Source organism: Hoplias malabaricus, chromosome 14 (assembly GCF_029633855.1).
Source record: "Hoplias malabaricus isolate fHopMal1 chromosome 14, fHopMal1.hap1, whole genome shotgun sequence".
NCBI lineage: Eukaryota > Metazoa > Chordata > Actinopteri > Characiformes > Erythrinidae > Hoplias > Hoplias malabaricus.
In genome coordinates this window covers 13,733,911-13,754,121 of record NC_089813.1, presented here as the reverse complement: position 1 = coordinate 13,754,121, position 20,211 = coordinate 13,733,911, and the positions used below count along the sequence as shown (strand labels likewise).

The following is a 20,211-nucleotide window of genomic DNA, read 5'->3' as shown; positions in this document are numbered from 1 at the left end:
TTATGAATGTGATGAGACAACGGTTGCCCTTCACTAGAGACTGTGTATGTGGATGTTACATTTGCCTGTTTACCTCTGTGGTCTCTTTGCCAGCAAATTGAGTAAGGGGAGGTTGATCGGACAGAGTCCATCAATGGGGTGTGCTGTAGGGCCCACGACTAGCTTGTAGGGAGGGAGAGTCTTGGTCACAACCCGGTAAAGAGATACTGTTGATGTACGTGCACTAACTGGTTATGTTTTTTAAGGCCTTATATTATCTTATGTTACTGGGGCGGGGCCAATCATAGAAGAAGAAGTGGAAACAGGTAGAGAGGGGGAGACTACCTGGAGAACACTCACCAGAGTCCAAGAGGGAGCAAGCTTAGAGAAAGAGTCCCATGGTCTTGTGACTTGGAGCCATACTTACCTGTGCTGCATAAGAGTCAGGTTTACTGTTTTAACTCCTGTTTATTTCCATTTCAGTTTTTGTTTGTTTCTGTTCTGTTTTATTCCAATACAATTACTCACCGTGCTCCAGATCCCCAGGAATCATCGTCTTTTCCATCTACACCCATCCTCATTCACACTTGATCACAACCGACCCGATGACTTCGTGTCTCTTCATTGGGGATTCGGCAAAGCATCGTCAAAATGAACACAGATCTCTTGGAGGAATAGACCAATACCTAACTGAGTGAGCTACCAGCGATTACAAGATCAGAGCCAAACACTAAGCAGTCAGAAGTGGAACAAAGTTGAGGGAACTTATAAAAAACTGTTTATTTATTTATTAAAAGATAAAAAAAAGGAAACCAAAAGTAAATAACTTTCATAAAGAATGGAATGATTTCATCACATCAGGTTTGAACCCAAGTCTTTCTGATGACAATCTAATACCCCACCACTGTACCATGACCACCCATAGAAAGTGAACAGGTGGAAGTGATAATAGTGGTGGGAAATGCAATAGAGATTGGGGGACAGAAAATATTCCCAAACCTATCCACATTAGGGGAGAAGGCGGGAAAGGTAAACAAAGGATGCAAGGGGAGACTGGCTACCTCTACAATACTGAGGTTTGATGAGTTCTCCCAACTTAACAGAACACAAAAACAGTAGGAGATGAAGGGCGAGACCCCTCAGCCTCCTCAGAAAATATAAAGAGAGAAGGGGAGACCTCTAAGTCTTCTGATAAGAAATAGAGAAAAGAAGGGGAAGGGTGAGACCTCTCAAACTCCCAGCACCTCCTGAAAACTACGACATGCTAAAGCACACAAAAGAACCAGCAAACTCTGCTGTCTTCCTAGAGCCTTTATAGGTAGCTCCACAGGTGCAAGGTGCCAGGGCTAATTGCTGATTTACCTCTAGTGGCCGAAGCTGGACCAGCACCCTGACCAACCCTTACAACTTTCTGTTTTTAAGTGCATTGTTGTTTCCTTATTTCTCACTAATCACACACACGTCTTTAGAACATGGAAAGGGAAAGTCATAAAGTGCAGTGTGGAAAACCCTTAGCAGTTCTCTCATGAGCCAACAACTGGTTTCTATAACAATTTAAAGTAGCAGAAGGACAATTACCATACTGTACATTTTATGTTTAAATGTTGTTTTGAAATATATTTATCACATTTTTTTCTCCTGATCACATTAAATTAAAATGTACTGATCACATCCAGAGCACTGTTTACATTAGCGTGTGTTTACATGTGGTGAGGTTTCTCTTCTGCTGGTTGGGCCTTGTTTTGGAATCATGCTTTAGTTCTTTTAGTATAATCTTTGATTTTATTTTAAACTTCATACACTAAGTTCACTTTTGATTTGTTGGTATTTTAATAATGAACGTGTATGAGATGTTTCCCATTAACAACATTACTTTTGTCTCATTTAATGTCCAGGTCATGACTCTGACCTCTAGTGGACAAACACATGCTCTACACTCCTTCAGTATATGAACGTGAATGGTACCACTTCAGAATAAGGCGACATTTATAAATGCTTTAAAATCTGTTTATTTATTAAAGTCCATTTATAATATTTTATAACACATAAACAGTAAGGGTAATGGTGACCTGTTATTTGCCAAATAGTAAAACCATATCCATCTACACTGTTACACCTAGGATCTCGCAGAATACTGACCTCACTTCGTCTTCTCCTTCAGTCGACAATAAACCTGTCAGCTTCAACACGTTTGTTAATATGTTTAACAATACTTCCTCCTGAAGCTGAAATAATTGTATTCAGAGCGGAGGAGGAGGAGGATGAAAACACTGAATGTTGGTTTCCTGGAAAAAAAAAAAGAATAACAATGAAAACTGAGGAGAAAGAGAAAAACTGTGTTGAGCCACATACAGAAATAAAGGATCTTTTAATAGTGAATTGTTGTAGGAAACAATTTTATTATTTTGTGTTTGTGGACAAGTATCTTTAAATGATGATTAGAAATTATAATTCATTGTGTGAAAACTTGTATCTTATATGCATGAACGATTAACTGGCATGATGACTCACTGATATATACACCTTTTTAAATTCTTAAACATTTAACCTTGAACAGATGTGCACTTAGGCTTTTACCAAGCTCACATAAATCACAAGTGTTAACTTAGGAGGATCTTGGAGTCCATTAGGAGTCTCCCTAAATTTTGGTGACATGGAAGGGAGGTATGGGAAGAAAATGTCTATTGTCAAGACTGCATGATGAATGTTTTTGGGGTCAAGGGATGCATGCGAAACTGGCACGAGAGAGCTGAGTACTAACATGTCTTATTATGAATATTAATGTTAATCAGCCAGAAACGCCTTGCCAGCAGGGTATACGTCATATGGGGTATAACTGTGGAGTCAGAACTTGGAGAGGTCAGAACTTTACTTGGGAAGGGCATTAGACTGTTTTCATGTATTAGTTCTCTTGGATCCAATATTGTTAAATAAATACTTTGATTTGCTTTGAACTTCACTCGACTGGTTTCTGCGACTCTTCCAGAACGAACACGTCTCCCCGAAGAGGGAGGGTGTATTTTGGACCTTTTGGATATTTTTAAATTTTAATTACTTTGAGAACAGTCCAAAAGAACATTTTAATCTTCAGAAGTCAAGCACTAAAGTCACTTCTTGTTCTATTTTATTTTATACTGTTATGCCACAAGATTAAAAAAAAAACTCACCGGTGAAGTGAAACACACTGATGAAGCCCTGTTGGAGGACTGGAGTATATCAGGTGGTGTGTTACTCACGTCATCTGCAAGTGGTTTTAATGTTGTGGCTGATGCATGTAGGGCTTCGGTGAAGTGACATTTCTCCATGTAGTTGTCACTGTTCTTTCTGTGTGCAGTGTGTGGATTGAGGACTGTGAGGCGGTGTCAGGTTACACTCGTCCACACACTTCTCAGTGTAGTAATGATCTCTAATGGATGTGTTGTAGTACCTAAGAGCGGCTGTAGGAGGCAGTAGAGTCTAAGGTATAGCGATAGCACTGTCCCTTGTTTGGTCTCATGTTGCTCCAACGCTTGACCCTGTATAATTCGCCTTGTTACACTGAGTAAGAGCTCTCTAGTTTTTGTTTCAACATAGTATATAGCATGGGCATGTAACAACAATCAAAGATATTTCCGTAGTGAGACAATAACAGAAGGACATTCTGCAGTTCAGGAGCCAATTATTGTCCTTGTGGGCGGAGTTTGGGTTCCAGAAGTGAGTGGACAGCCCCCTCTACTGGTCAGAGCTTAAACAGATTTATAGTGAGAGGAGTACAATGTGAAATGAATATTGTTCTACCTTTAATCAGAGAGTAGAATGATGAGATTGTGTGCTGTGATATTTATCATAAAACACTGTCTGAGGTTAATTGCTGCATAATATTAGATGTGTCTACTGTAAAAGGTAAGCATTGTGTTTGAAGGGAGACACTGAATCAGTATAAAACAGACTCCTTTATGATTGTTACAACAAATATTACTCTTAATTCCACAGATGTGAGTTTGATACGGATAAAACAACAATTGTGTTGATAAATAATCATTTCATTTGTGTGCTTTCCTTTTACAAATGGATTTAAATGTATGGAACTTTAATGAATTATTGCCCGTGCTTAACTTTCTAATATACATTAAATAAACATTTCCTCTCACTGGACTTGTTACTGTACTCTACCTGTTTGTCTGTGACAGCAGAACACTACATCAAGAAAATAGGCACCGTTTTTGACCTCAACTCCACAGGAGCATATGGTGCTGAAATCTTATAAGGATTTAAATTATGTTATGTACCATGACCCAGTCTTTCAGAATAAACACAACCCACACCATTTATTACTGAAAGAAACTATGTGATCTTTATTTCAACACTAGCATTGACCCAGACAGTGAGCATATATCTGTCCACTGTCATAAACAGGTTGGCAAACTACTGACTGTAGACCACTGCTGGTCCACCATCGGACCACTCAGATTACTGTCCTGTGAACAGACTTTTATTCTGGAAACAAACTAATACAAATATTACCAACAACTATGAGAGATATAATAATGAGTATAAGCCTGATATAAAATGATGCTGAAAATGTTGAATATGGCGTAGATTAAAATGATTTATGAATCTAATTTATAAAGAACATCAAAAGAATCTAATGAATGAATAATTACTAAATTGGATTGTGAATGGAAAAGTGTTAAAATGTGGCATTTTGTCTAAAATTCTGTTTAATCACAGGTGGTCCGCCCAGAAAACTGTGTAAAACATCAGTGGAGCTCCATCTTTGCCCTCATTGGACCAACCGTGGTCTGCCGTCCCCTATCAGGGGAGTAAATCAGACACAAAACACAATCACACTTCATATTTATCCAACTGTGGAATAAAATAAAGTGATTACTGGAGAAATATCATAAAATATAAAAATGCTATGAATACAAATGTTTCTTAAAAGTTTAAAGCAAAGGTATGATTTCTGCTCATTGCAAAACTCAAAGTCGTGAAAACATTTTTTATAAATGTGTAATGTTTGTTACAAAAAAAAACAAACAAATATTCAGTGTCTTCTGAAGTAGAACTTAAAATGTATTGAGAATATATTAATCATTTTAAAAGTGGTCTGCTCAATTTTTTTTATTAAGATTAAACAGCCTTGGTGAAGATTTGCATTTACATTAATAATATTTATGAAAAAAGTTTTAGTTTCCTATAAATTGAAACTCACATTAAATATTCTTTTAAGTCCCTGAATGAAAGAGTTTATGGCTCATAATAAAATAGGTTTGATACAGAACCTCTGACACCTCCAGGACACTAGGTGTCAATACAATAACTGATTTATAAAGTGAAGTAGAATCATTAGACAAAATGGTGGATGGCTCGGTGTGGAGCTGATGTAAGAGTCCACAGCTGCTGCATTAATACAACTGCTCTCACTGACAGAGCAGAAATGAAGCTGCTGGATGCTGAGGTGCAAATGAAAGCCTTTTTTTTCTGATCTGAAAAGTACATGATTAATATTGTAATGTAAAATACTGTACTACAAATATCATCCAGATTCTTCAGCTTCTATCACTGCGTAGGTTCTGTTCACCTCATCAGGTTTAACTGTGAAATACACAATAATACACTGCACATTAGTCTTTGATCAGATGTTATGATACAGTTTAAGGCTGATAATAAATATCTGATCCAGAGAACCTGAGAAACTATTTCAAATCCGAGTTCTTACCTCAGGCTCTGTGGCATTTCACCCCCAGCACAATGGTGATTATCAAATAAGGAGTCACTGCCATGAGACTACTGAGCACTCTGAGAACCGAAAAATACAAATTAAAAAGCAGCAGACTTCTGACTGATATCCAGCTCCGTGGAGACTCTCCTTCCTCTGCGTGTTTACAGTGGTAGAGACCTTCATGAGACTTTGAGACTTTATGGATGGTCATCTTTTCTGTCGTCTGCTCCTGGAGAAGTACTCCATCTTGATAGAAATCAGCTGGGAGGTGTGAGGAGTTTGTGGAGCGATTTAAACAGCGGAGAGTCAGAGAATCTCCCTCAGACACAGAGTGGACAGGACTCTCCAGAATCACAGCACCATCTGCAGGATAGAAACAGGAGTAAATAAAGTGTTACTGTGGTAAAGAGCTTAACTGCATTTGAAATTTTATTAAATAATTAATATCTTTCATACTTCTCTCCACTCCTCTGTATTGAGCCCCTATTATTGATGAGAATAGTGGAGACTCACTGTGCACTGTGATGTTGACAGGATCACTGCTCTCTCCAGATTCAGACTGACACCAGTAAACTCCAGTGTCTGATGTGGAGAGGGAGCTGATGTTGCAGGTAAACCCTGGAACTGAAGAACAGTTGGACACCTTGTCACTGTGTGTGTATCGTCTCACTCTCCATCCAGCAGAGTCTCTGTGTCCCTCACAGCTCAGTGAGAGGGAGTCAGTGCTGAAGTGTTGAGTTCTGCTGGGACTGATGATCAGAGACACTGGAGGAGAGTTACCTGAAAATACACAGAAGTATTAAAGTCTGTTTCCTGTAGAGGACATTAACTCATTTTCACTGTAAAAATCAACAGAAGTGTAGTGAGACTGTTCTGACTGTATATTCTTCACTGGCTCTAGTTCCTCACCAGTGATCCATAGCGGCTGTGGACTGCTGTACTGTGTGTGAAAGGCTGGTTCTCCTCTCTCTGCTCCACACACATAAACTCCTGTGTGATACAAAGCAGCAGGACTGAGAGTGTAGGAGCCTCCAGCTCCTCTTCTGCTGTCTGACAGGAGCTCTACAGAATACACCACTTTACCATGAACATCTGTAATCTGGGTTAAACCTTGTCTGTAGGGAACAGCTCTGTACCAGCTGAACGTCCAGCCTTTAGAGGAAATATTAACCTCACAGCTTAGAGTCACTGAGTCTCCTTCAGTCAGCCAGCTCTGTGGAGACACACTCAATACTGCCTGGGCTTCACCTGACACAGACGACATGGAGAATAGAACAGACACAAACACGTTTATACAGAGGGAGAAGATTATTACATACAGTATAATTAACAGGAAAATACACCTCAAACCCACAGACTCACCAGACAGAGTCAGTGTAACAGCAGCACTGATCTCTGACTTCTGAGAGTCACTTTTCCTCTCCCCTCTGCAGGTGTATTTACCGCTGTTAGACTCTGTAACAGAGCGGACTGTAATCTCCTGTGATCTACTGAACTGCTTTAGTTCATTATTATCTTTAAACCAGATGTAATTCCACTCAGCGTCTCCTCCTGCCTCTATGTCACATCTCAGAGTGACATTCTCTCCTTTAAACACATGTACATCAGGCTTTATACTGGACACCACAGCTGTAGGATTATCTGTAAAAAAGTGAGAATATATTATGAATTTACCTTATTATTATTAGTTATATGAATTGAAATATTAAATAATCAGAACTGTAATGTTCACCAGTGAATGTGTTAAGAGTTAAAATATTTCAATAGAAAGGGTGACCATTAAGAGCTTCATAACATCAGTTTAAGATTTTCCTGAATTAATTCACCACAAATGGTTTTAGTTAAATGATCAAATCTAGAAAGTAACCTTAAATTGGTGCATTACCTTTAATTTAAATGTTGTTTAAACAACCAGTGAGTGGTTTGTAGTGAATCAAAACTGGCTTCATACAAAGAACCCTATTTTCCACCTTTTTATTGAACACTGAAACTGTCGGGTTATTTATTTAATTATTATTATTAATCTTTCTTTTCAGTTTGTAAGAAAAACAAATGTTTTCTTTATGACGAGAAGCAGAGCTGTTTGGGTTGATGTTATTTATAAAACTGGACCCTTGAGCTGAATAATGTTTAAGAAAACACAACTAAGTTTATTGAAAATCTGACAGAAAAACCACTGAGAATTATTTACACATTACAGTTAAATGAATAAAATTAGAGCTGGTTCATTCATTTTTAAAGTCAGTATGAAGCTATATTTATTCTCTCATGTGCAAAATCTCTACTCAAAATTGTTCTGGAGGCAGTGCTGCCTTTGAGGCCAAAGTGTTACCAGCCAAAAGGAGGGGGATGAACCTGATTTGATGGCACACATTGGGTGGAGATTTCCAAACACATGCAGTAAACCAGTAAAGGTCTGCCTAGACCCAGTGTGTGCTCTGTCAGAAATGACATTAGAAGAAAGAAATGTGCAATATACTTTTTCATTTCTGTTACTTTACATAGTTCTGTTTTGTAATTAGTTGGAAGCACTGCAGAAATCTCTGTTATGTTTTGCTTGAATGGAGGATAATGTAACTGCCTCTGAGGAAGCTGATGAATGTTATAATGCTCTGCTGCCTCTGAGGCAGATTCTGTAGAAGTAGTTTCCTGCACATTGGAGTTATGACTCTGCTGTCTGTGAAGGAGCTACAGAATGTTATACAATAATGCTCTGCTTCCTCTGAGGTAGAGGCTAAGACAAAGTGGAAATGCACGACTGCTGCCTCTGAGGAAGCAGAGCATTATAACATTCTGCAACAAATCTACAGGGGGAAAAAGATAATTATTTTGCAAATTTATTTCCTCCAAAGTCATTTCTGACCGTCAGAGCAGGCAAACCACGGAGGTCTAGACAGAGCTTTACCAGTTTATAGCGCTGTATTTGAAAATATCCGCCCGATGTGTGATAATCATCTTCATCCCACCTTTTGGCTGGAAACTAATCTCCTTCTTTCTGCCTCAAAGTTAGTGCTGCCTCCAGAACCATTCTGAGTAGTGATTATGCACATGACACTTTTAATCTTACTTCCTTGTTAGCTCACATCCCTAGTTTTATTAAAAGCAAAATTCATCAAATCATATCAATTAGAAGATGATTTTATTTCCTGTAAAACATTGTCGCTGCCTGTTTCTAAAATATCTTCTAATATTGCATTTCACAACCATACACCACCCCACCCCCTGATAAAACTCACAGATAAATATGTGACGCTGTGGAAGGAAGATGTGTTATGATTTCTGAATAATGTTGACTATTTGTGTGTGTAGTGATGTAAATATAAATCATTACATGTTCAGTCCTAATAGCAATAAATATCATCACTTAGTGAAAGTCTCTTACTCACCAGTGACGTTTACCCAGAGTGCATCACTGTAGTGTGTGTAGTAGACTGGGTCTCCTCTGCCAGCTCTGCACCTGTACTGACCTCCATTAGAGTCACTAACTGAGATGATGGTGTAGATGGAGGAGCTGGTGTTGATCTCAGGACTGTGTGTGTCTCTGGACCAGTATAAGGTCCATCCAGCAGACTGACCCAGTGTACAGTACAGAGTCACTGGGTTTCCTCTCAGTACAGATCCATTACGGCTTGATGTCAGCGTAGGCTGAGGTTTTACTGTCATAAAATTAATTGATTGGAAATCTCTCTTTTTTAAACACTGCTCTCTGAGTCTCAGAAACACACTTTGCTGCCTTTAGTATTTTGAACATTCTATTTATTACAGACATTTACTAAGAGTGTAGACAGATAAGCAAAGTTAGACTGTGTTATATGTCTGAAAACATAACAGGAGTCCCAAAGTGCAGTTTCAGCAGTGCTAAGACTGGAGTAGCAATGACAGAGGCTCTATCCTCAGGCAAGTGGAGCATTAAAATAATTTTCAGGCATTCAATTTAAGCAAAAAATTACTACATAGTGTTCCTTAAATGGGGTGGCACGGTGGCGCAGCAAGTAGTGTCGCAGTCACACAGCTCCAGGGGCCTGGAGGTTGTGGATTTGATCCCCGCTCCGGGTGACTGTCTGTGAGGAGTTGGTGTGTTCTTCCTCAGTCCCAAAACACACGTTGGTAGGTGGATTGGCGACTCAAAAGTGTCCATAGGTGTGAATGTGTGTGTGTCTGTGTTGCCCTGTGAAGGACTGGCGCCCCCTCCAGGGTGTAATCCCGCCTTGCGCCCAATGATTCCAGGTAGGCTCTGGACCCACCGCGACCCTGAATTGGATAAGCTGTTACAGATAATGAATGAATGAATGAATGAATGTTCCTTAAATACCCCCAAACCTGTTGTTCCTGTTACATTTTAAAAACGACTACATGCTTATATAAAACTTATATAAAGTCCTGGACCTGAGAAAACATCAAAACTGTCTCTTTGTACAAACAACACTTAAAGCTTTCATCTACACTCCTGAAAACATCCACCCCAGAGTCCAGACCTGAACATCACTGAATGCATTTGGATTTATTTGGATCTTTGAGAAGCAGAGAATGGAAACAACATGTAAAACTGAACTTTGGAGGAGTGGAGAAATCAAGGCTCAATAATCTCCTGAAAAAAACTAATCTCCTGAAGCTATAACAGAAGAAAGTAATGGATTTAAATATTTATAATGTATTTATAAACTAATATCTCTTAGAACAGAAATAATGTAACAATGGAGTCACACTCACCTGATACAGTCAGTGTTAAAGGGGCGCTGGTGTGTGTGTATATTCGGTCTGAAGATCCTTTTCCTTTACAGGTATAATCACCTTTATGAGTCTGAGCAACAGAACTGATGACATATTCCTTCCTTTCAGAACTGGGGTGAGGACCGTTACTCTGATACCACTCATAATTCTGGTCATCTCCACTTTGTGTGTGACATGTCAGAGTGACTCTCTCTCCGATGAACACACTCTGAGCTGGTTGGACCTTCACTGTTTATCAGAACAGAACAAAACATTTCATCTCCATTTCCTAACTATAATTTTTAAATGAATCTGGAAAAATCAACAGCCCTTTTTTCTGTGAAAGAACTCCTTCACAAATGAACTAAACAACTGTCAAACACTTCAAAATGTGAAGATACGTTTTTTCATTCTCCTGTAAAATTAACATTTTGAAGATAAAATCTTTATTTCTGACAAAATAAATAAATAAATAAATGAATTTAAAAATGAGTAGTCAACACATAACTCTGACTGTAATCATGATGAGATCACTGTAGTGTCTCTGGAAACTGTCCTCCTTGTGATTTCTCTGACATTGATCTGGACTTTGATTCTAAGGTTGTTTCTCTCTGTTGTATTTGTGAATAAAACCTGCAAATAGATCCAGTTCACTCTGCAGACCCTTCATTACAGGGTTATTTACCTGATAAACACACACCCAACACTGGTACAGTGGCAAGAAAACGTGTGTAAACCTTTTGGAATTTTACGGTTTTCTGCATAAATTTGTTATAAAATGTGCTCTGATTTTCATTAGATTCTTCTGTAGCTGTGGATTAGACCTGCACATTCTTCCTGGCAGAACTGCTTTAGCTCTGTCATATTCATTGGATGCCTCGTGTACACCTCTTCAAGACCATTCAATAACATCTCTATAGGGTTGAGATCTGATTGGCCACTCCAAAGGGTGATTTTGTTTTTCATAAGCCGTTCTGTAGTAGACTTGTGTTTTTGGGTCATTGTCCTGTTGCATCACCCAAATTCTACAGTTTCAGTTGACGTACAGACACTTTCACATTATCCTGTAGAATACATTTGGGAATTAATTTTCCCTCTCAATGAATGTAAGCTGGCCAGGACCTGATGCAGCAAAGCAGGTCCAAATCATGATGTCCCCTCCACCATACTTTATGGTTGGGATGATGTTTTCATGGTGATATGCACTGCCTTTTTTACACCAGATGTAGCACTGTGTGTTCTTTCCAAATAGTTCAATGTTAGTATCATCTGTCTTAAACGTTTTGGCCAGTATCATTGTGGAAAGTCTATGTGGTCTTACAAACTTCAGGCGTGCAGCAATGTTCTTTTTAGAAAGCACTGGCTTCCTTCGTGGTGTCCTGTAATAGACACCCTGCTTGTTCAAGGTTTTACGGACTGTAGGCTCATGAACACAGATGGTAGCCTGTATTTATGATGCTTTCAAATCTTTGGCTGTCACTCTGGGTTGTTTATTTACCTCATCGATGAGTCTCCGTTGTGCCCTTGGGGTCATTTTGATTGGGCGCCCACTTCTTGGTAGAGTAGCCACAGTCCCAGATTGTCCCCATTTGTGGATTGTTTGCCTAACTGTAGACTGATGAATTTCTATCCATCCATCCATCCATTATCTGTAACCGCTTATCCAATTTAGGGTCGCGGGGGGTCCAGAGCCTACCTGGAATCGATGAATTTCTAAAGTCTTTGAAATCACTTCTAACCCCTTCCATCTTCATGTATCTTCATCTCCATCATCAATTTTTTTTTTATCGTAGATCCTCTCAAAGCTCTTTTTGGTGAGGCATGGCTCACATTCGCGTATCTTCCTTGTGCAGAGCAAACTCAAAAAGAATAAGTGGATTTTATCAGTCAAAGTAGCTCTAGTCCACACCTCCAGTCTCCAAATGTTTTTCTTACCAAGATAAGGTATGCGAACACTGGACTCCAATGAGCTTTTTTGAGGTCATTAACCCAAGGGTTAATATACTTTATCCACTAGCACTATGAGGCCTTATTTCACTGTAAAATGTAATAGCCGTGACGACTTAAATTAATTAGTTAACTTTACTTGGTTATGAAGATAATGCACTTCTTACTAGTTTATTGTAAGTTACCGTTAATTGTAGAGAGAAAAAAACAATTAACTTATTGTCTTGAGTGCAGACAGCTTAAAACAATCAAGTAGTAATAAAGGCTGTGATGTGAGCATGCGCAGGACTCAACGTTCAGTCTCCAGCCCAGAACTGGTTTAATGGCCGGTGGATGACTTCGGTGGAGCCTGCTTTTGTCTTTTGAAGTAAGGTAAGTTGTCAAGCAAGCAACGAATTGAAATGTATTTTATTTTCATTTATTTAACGAAATAAAATTGTGTGACTTTATTTCTGAATACTCTCATAGCTGTATCTAGCTAGTCGTGGATGTGTTAGCTAGCATAAACGGGTTTAGCTATCATATCGTCGCACTGTAGAATATAAAACGAAAAATACACATTTTAAAGTTAAGTATAGTAGATTGCCTGTTGAAGAATTAAATGTTCTTTTTAGACCGTTCCCAAAGTAATTAAAATTTAGAAGATCTCCAAAAGATCCAAAATACACCCTCTCTCCTGAGGGAGGCGTGCTCGTTCCGGAAGTTTCACAAAGACCAGTTGAGTGAAGTTCAAAGCAAATCAAAGTATTTAATACAATGCTGGATCCAGGAGAACTAATACATAAGAAACGCAACCTAGTGCCCTTCCACGCAGAGTTCTGACCTCTCCCCCATCTGACTCCAGTTTTATACCCCAAATGACGAATACCCTGCTGGCAAGGCGTTTCTGGCTGATTAACATATATTAATATGCATAATTAGACATGTCAGTACTCAGGTTCCTCGCGTGCAGGTTTCCCATGCACCTATGACCCCAAAACACTCATCATGCCCTTCTGACTCTGTAGGTTTTATTACCCACATTCCTTTTCTGTCACCAAGATTCAGAGGGGTCACGAATGGACTTAAGGTCACTGAGATGCCCTAAAGTTCAACTCCCCCTTTTGGCTAACAGTTGTAATTTATGTATGTTTTCTAAAAGCTTGGTATGGCCTAAGTGCACTATTATTCAAAGTTAAACATTTAGGAATTTAAAAAGATGTATATATCACGTGTCATCATGCCAGTTAGTGTGCAGATTCTAAACTGTTTAAATGCATGGTTAAAATACTGGTTAATCATTCATATGAATACAAGGTTTCATACAATGAATATGTAATTATACTTTCTAATTTTAACCAATCATCATTTAAGGATATTTGTCCACTAATACAAAGTAATAAAATTATTTTTCACAACACTGTGAATAAGAAGATGCTGGAGTCAAGTCGGAGAATACATTTAGCCAAATTTTAAGGAAAACTTCCCCCAGACTGTGTGAAGTTGGTCATTTTTTTAACTGCTTTAAAATTCTTTACAGACTAGATTCCAGAATCCGCTTATTCACATAAGATCTACTATATTTAAGGAAATGATTGAATATTGTACATTATAAAGCGAAACAATTTAAGCTCTCACATATGCGACTTAGTGATAGTAAATTGACTAAACGTTAGCCGCCTATAACTTGTTTACCACCCTCCGCCACTGATTAGAGTACGTTTAGCTATGAAAAACATTTTAGTTTCAGTATTAAATTTAGTTTCAACAGCAGGTTTTATAGATATGCCAAGGGAAATAGACTGAGAAGACCTGTAAGGCTTAAGCTCAATGAGTTTTCCATGGGGAGGTGCAACATTTATTCGCAACTTATTCAGAGTTATTCACAACGCAACCTGTATTCGTCTCGAATAGTTACTGTACGGGGGGTTCCACCTTAAAACTGGTTAGCCGCACTTCCAAAGTTCTCCTGTAATCTACGACCTGCGTCGCAAGGTCGTAATTAGCATCTGAAATGTAAATAAAAAGTTTAATTTTTAACTTTTATGTTGTTTTTTTCCCTGAACTGTTACTTTTGTGTACTGGTGAAACAAGTGAAATGCTACTTTTTTTATGACCTTGAATAGATATTTTAAAAAATATACATTCATATCAAAACATTTATTTTTCACTAGCACTTTTAAAACATGCACATATCAAGGAATGTTTCTACAAATTTCTACTAATCTACAAATTACAACACTACAAGTGGTGTGTTTTAACCAAAACATTTTCTGTCTTTCTCAGAAGTGGAAGTGGCAGTTGTTGGTGAGCTATTCACTGAAAAGCTGGTTTGAAGTTGGCCATATCACACTGAAGGTAAGATTGAACCTTTTAGAATTTCCGGACAAAAATTTCACCTAAACTACCATCAGATTTGCACAAGGGGGTCATACCACTGAAAATAAATGCTCAAATACAGTTGCCACTTTATGTTAAATATATATTGGATCAATTTCTTTAATAAACAAATGACCAGGTATACTTTCCTCACATTTGTTTTTTGTTGCTTATGACAACTTCATGGGGAAGGCTGTATAGGCAGGGTAGTTTATATTTTGAGAAATGGCCATGCCTATCAACATTTCCCTGATGTAATGTTATTTTTTGTTTGTTTTTTTATACAGGATTCTGACAGTGATGAGGCCTGGGCACAAGTGTCTGTTGGGGTGCTGACTGACATCAGTGAAGATATGCCTCCCTCTCCAAATCATCTCCACCTTGACTCAGTGTCTACTGCCATCATTGTTGAGGGAGATATTGTAAAGGACAATTTACAGAATCTGCCTCAAGCCATGTGCCTCTTGTTTGGGTTGGCATATGCTTTGCACTTTAATTACCCTAAAGCCATGAAAAACACGTTCGATTTCATTCAAAGAGTGATGCTTGGCTTGGGAGAGAACAAACTTCCACCTAAGCTGCAAACTCTTAAAAATCTCCTGTTGAGTTAAATGGCTAATCAAGTGTGAATCTAGGACAGCTCACTTAAGTGGATTCTTTTTTTTTCTAACGTCGTTTCTAATGTTTAAACTAAATTAAGGCTCTCCTTTCAAATAAACAGCCCCGGGTTTACCAGCAATTTATGTTTATGTCTGTATATGTTCATTTTGTAGTTTTATTTTATTTATTGAATTGCTGGCATGTATGTACACACCTTGTCATCTTGTAAAACAATGCCAATCCTATTTTAAGCCTTTGTTCTTATTCTAAAAAAAAACAAAAACAAATAAAAACACGTATAATTGAACTTTAAAATCTCAGTACCTTGATTTATTGTGTAAATGGGCTTATTTTAAAGTGTACGGAATCTGCTTTTCATTCATGTTTTATGGATGTGTAAAGTACTTAAGTTACACAAGTAATACTTACTTGGTCTTTTTAAGGCAATCGGTTTGCATGGTTTTAATAAGTAATTCAGATTGCTGTTCAAGTAAACACAACTGACAAATTCTAAGTTGCAGAAAATGTCACTGTAGTTAGCCCAACTTTGATTAATGAGTTATTTTGAATATACACATAGTACATTTTAATTGAAATTATTTAGCTGTTTGAAATTCTGAGTAGGCTATACTAAATCTGAAGTACATATGAAACATATTATTATGTAGTATATACAGTTTTTTTTAATCGGTTTTTTTTAAGTTAATTAAACCGAAGTGTAAGTAAACTATACTAAATAAGCATTTGTTAATACAAGATACAGTCCCTATTCCAATTTACTTAGTTTTTTTAAGGCAATCGGTTTGCATGCATTTTTTAAGTAAGGTTAACTAATTAGATTTTACAGTGTTGAGGCACATTATATTTGTCAATAACCTTGACTTGGATGAGGATCAGATCACATTTTATGACAAATTTATGCAGAAAATCATGAAATTCCAAAAGGTTCACATACGTTTTCTTGTCACTGTATGTGATGATATTTTTCCTTTTACATTTTAAAAATGAATACATGCTCATACTGTCCTGTTTGAAAGATACAACTGGAGTCTATTTTATTTCATATTTGTTTCTTAACTTATTAAATACTACTGTTCCAGTTTGTGGATGAGATATTTTCACTCTCCAACAACCTGAACATTTCCTTTATTTGTACCTTCCACTTTATGGCTGTGAAGAACATTCAGACTAATCTTGACTTCAGTGATCAGTGCAGGTTTTGCTCATGAAGCAGCTGATATGAGACGAGCTGTGGTGCTGTGAAAAAGCCAGTCGTGTGAATGAAGAAGCAGAGTCAAACTATTAAATATTTCAATAATGAAAACCATAACTTGTAAAAATGTGCTGGACCTGATAAACCACCCACACTGTCTCCATCAGAGAAACAACACTTAAAGCTTTCATCTACGCTCCTGAAAACATCCATTCCTCTGCTGTGAGCTATATTTCTAATGCAATATAATGTAATAAAGGTGTTACACTCACCTGATACACTCAGACTAACAGAGTTACTGGTCTCTGTGTATATTTGGCCTGAAGATCGTGCTCCTTCACAGGTATAAACACCTGCATGAGACCCATCAACAGAACTGATTACATATTCCTTCTTCTGAGAATTTTGCACAGCAGCATTATTCTTGTACCACACATATTTCCCATCAACTCCACTGTTTATTTCACATGTCAGAGTGACTCTCTCTTTGATGAAAACACCTGCAGCTGGCTGGACCTTCACTGTAGGCCTTGGTCTCACTGTCACAAAATGAAAAGTCATTGTGAAATGATTATCGTAACAAAATAAAACCTTGTGTCTTTTTTAATTCATTTAATGTCTGTGACTCTTTATCCAGCTCAGGGTCGAGGTGGGTCCAGAGCCAACCAGGAATCACTGGACACAAGGTAGGAACACACCCTGGAGGAGGCACCAGTCCATCAGAGGGCACTACAAACATGAATGGACACTTCTGAGTCACCAATCAACCTACCAACGTGTGTTTTAGGAGTGTGGGAGGAAACCCACGTAGACACGGGGAGAAAACAAAGTCACCTGGCGAACCCACAACCCCAGGACCCTGGAGCTATGTGACAGTAACACTAACTACTGCACCACCCTGCTGCCCAATGACATACGTGAAATATTAAAAAACATCTATAATCATAATTCTGAACTCATTTGTAAAAACTGAAACAGAAGTCATCCCATAACTCTGACTGTAATTGAATGGTATCACTGTAGAACACAGAATAATAATCTCCCTGAGCGCTGCACAGTGGAACTCTGTTCCTCCTGGAGTACACACTGCTGCACTGACTGTGTTGTTGTGTCTATCTTCAGGAATCAGAGGAGGGTGTAAATACTGAGAGTCTTTCCTCAAGAAAATCTCCATCCAGTCGACTGTGGCAGCTCACAGCTCAGAGTAACTGTGTCTCCAGTAAAGACTGTGCTCTGAGACTCCACTCTCAGTCTGGGTTTTACTGCTGATATGAAATGATGAAGTCTGTTAAATATCTGCCTTTTCTTCAGAACACAATGTTAAAACAAACCTGCAAATGGACCCAGTTCACTCTGTAGACCCTTCATTGTGTTTATTGAGGTGCTATAAACAAATCCATCATTGGTAAATTATATCATTTGTTCCTTTTACATTTTAATAATGAATACATGCTCATACTGTCCTGAGTGAAAGACTGAACTGGAAAAACTATTCCATATTTGTTTGTTAAAATCTTATCTACTGCTCTATCAATTTGTGGAAGGGATATTTTTCACTCTTCAATCTAAACATTTCCTCTTATTGGTGTTTTCCACTTTGTGGCTGTGGATAAACCTAGATCAGTGGTTCCCAAACTTTTACTGCAGTGCCCCTTTTATAGATGAGAATATTTTCGAACACACACACACACACACACACACACACACACACACATCTAATGCTTCCTTACTCCATTGTAATTTAGTTTAAACTCTGAAATTCATACGATACGATACACTTTACTCTCAGATTCCTCTGAGGTTTGTCTTACATCACAGTGGCTCCAATAACAAAGAAGGGTCCGGGAGTGAGATCCATTTCACACACATCTACAAACATCTTACAACATGTTTTACAACAACACAGGACAATACACTTAAAACCACACCAGAGATTCCCTTCATACAAAACCATGTTACTACATATGAGCAAATCTATATAGATCACTCTTTTATTAAGTTTCCCACTCACTGAGGTATAAACCAGCTCCTAAACCTATTCAGTCTCGACTTCAGGATTCTAAAGCATCTATTTGAAGGCAAAATGTTGCTGCTGGGGCGCCCCCTAGTGTAGGTCATTTTTACAGCACTTTACAGAGATCAGAGGGGGAGTGGTGTTCTACACTCCTCCAAAACGTACATAGTGCAGTTTCTGCAGTGCTGAGCCCAGAGTAGCAATTACAGAGGCTCCTAAAAGACTAATCTCCTGATGCTAGAATAGATTTGTATATTTATAATGTACTTCTAGATTAATAAATCATACTCTAAACTGTAATAAAGACATCACACACACCTGGTACAGTTAGTGTAACAGCCTAACTGGAGTGTGTGTGTGTGTGTGTGTGTGTGTGTGTGTGTGTGTGTGTGTTACAGTTATAAACACCTGAATGATACAGATTAATTTCAGAGATTTGTTCTCCTTCCACTGTGGAGATTCACTGAGGGGGATGTCGTCCTTAAACTACACACAGTTCTGAACTCAGGTTTATAGTAAAATAGAAATCAGTAGCAGTCAATACATACCTCTGACTGTAACCTGGACTGATGTATTCATGACTGCCACCTGGCCAGAGCACTGCACACTGGAACTCTGTTACTCCTGGAGTAGACACTGTTACACTGACTCTGTTGGTGCGTCTATCTTCAGGAATCAGAGGATGTTGTAAATTCTGAGAGTTTTTATACCAGTAAAACTCCCATCCAGTGGAATCTGGCGTCTCACAGCTCAGAGTAACTGTGTCTCCAGTAAAGACTGCGTCCTGAGGCTGCACTTTCAGTTTGGGTTTATATTCTGTTGATATGAAATGATGAATTACAATGTACAGTTTTGTTCAACATTTGCCCCTTGATCAAATGATATTGTTAAACATTATATCATTTCCTCTTCATGGATCAAATTTCTCTATATTTTAGTGAAAAGTAACCAGTTATTTGTTAGATGTAAAACATTGGACATGTGTTTGTTTTAACATAAATATAGCAAAATGTGACATTTAGTTTTTCTCTGTACTGTGTTCCATATTTTTAACAAAACAGCTGATTTTTCTCCTCCAGTATACAACCATTTTAATAATTATAATTAATTACATAATTTTACTTATTTCACAAAAGACACAAACTGAATCATGTATTATTAAATAATTAATTCATTAATAGATTCATTTGTTCATTCATTGTTTGTAACCACAATCCTAAACTGTCCAGGGTGTGTTCCCACCTTGCACCCAATCCATCACAGGGCAACACACACTCACACACTCACACCTATGGACACTCCTGCACAACCACTCCATTTAACAACATGTGTTTCTGGACTGTGGGAGGAAAGCAGAGCACCTGGAGGAAGCCCACACAGACACAGAGAGAACACACCAAACTCCTCACAGACAGTGACCTGAGGTGGGGCTCAAAAACACAACCCCAAGCCTGTACTAATCAAGTGATGATTTTACTCTGGTTTTGTCTGGGATTCATTTAATTCATTATTAATAAAAATGTATTAACAGAATGATCCGTTTTAAAGGAGTCAGTTTCAAAGGATGACAGTTTCTCTGCTCAAAGATCACAAGTACCTTTGTAATGTATATCGTCACAGGAACAAAACCTTCTCTGCAGAAATCGACACAGCTGCTTCATATTTTTAGCACATTTTATTCCACCG

The 20,211-nt window shown here is 38.1% G+C and overlaps 1 protein-coding gene and 1 pseudogene across 1 annotated transcript in view; both read right to left on the bottom strand.

The window, feature by feature from the left end:
• Window positions 1-532, bottom strand: part of LOC136666290 (Fc receptor-like protein 5) — a 60,286-nt pseudogene extending 59,754 nt beyond the window's left edge.
• A 4,151-nt stretch (window positions 533-4,683) lies between these two features.
• LOC136666289 (Fc receptor-like protein 5) overlaps window positions 4,684-20,211 on the bottom strand; it is an 82,048-nt gene continuing 66,520 nt past the window's right edge. The window contains exons 12-16 of the mRNA XM_066644387.1: window positions 12,408-12,421; window positions 7,046-7,324; window positions 6,197-6,463; window positions 5,805-6,046; window positions 4,684-4,770 (exon numbers count right to left, since the gene is read on the bottom strand). Coding sequence (XP_066500484.1) covers window positions 4,684-4,770; window positions 5,805-6,046; window positions 6,197-6,463; window positions 7,046-7,324; window positions 12,408-12,421 — 889 coding nt within the window. The remainder of the gene's footprint in view (window positions 4,771-5,804; window positions 6,047-6,196; window positions 6,464-7,045; window positions 7,325-12,407; window positions 12,422-20,211) is intronic.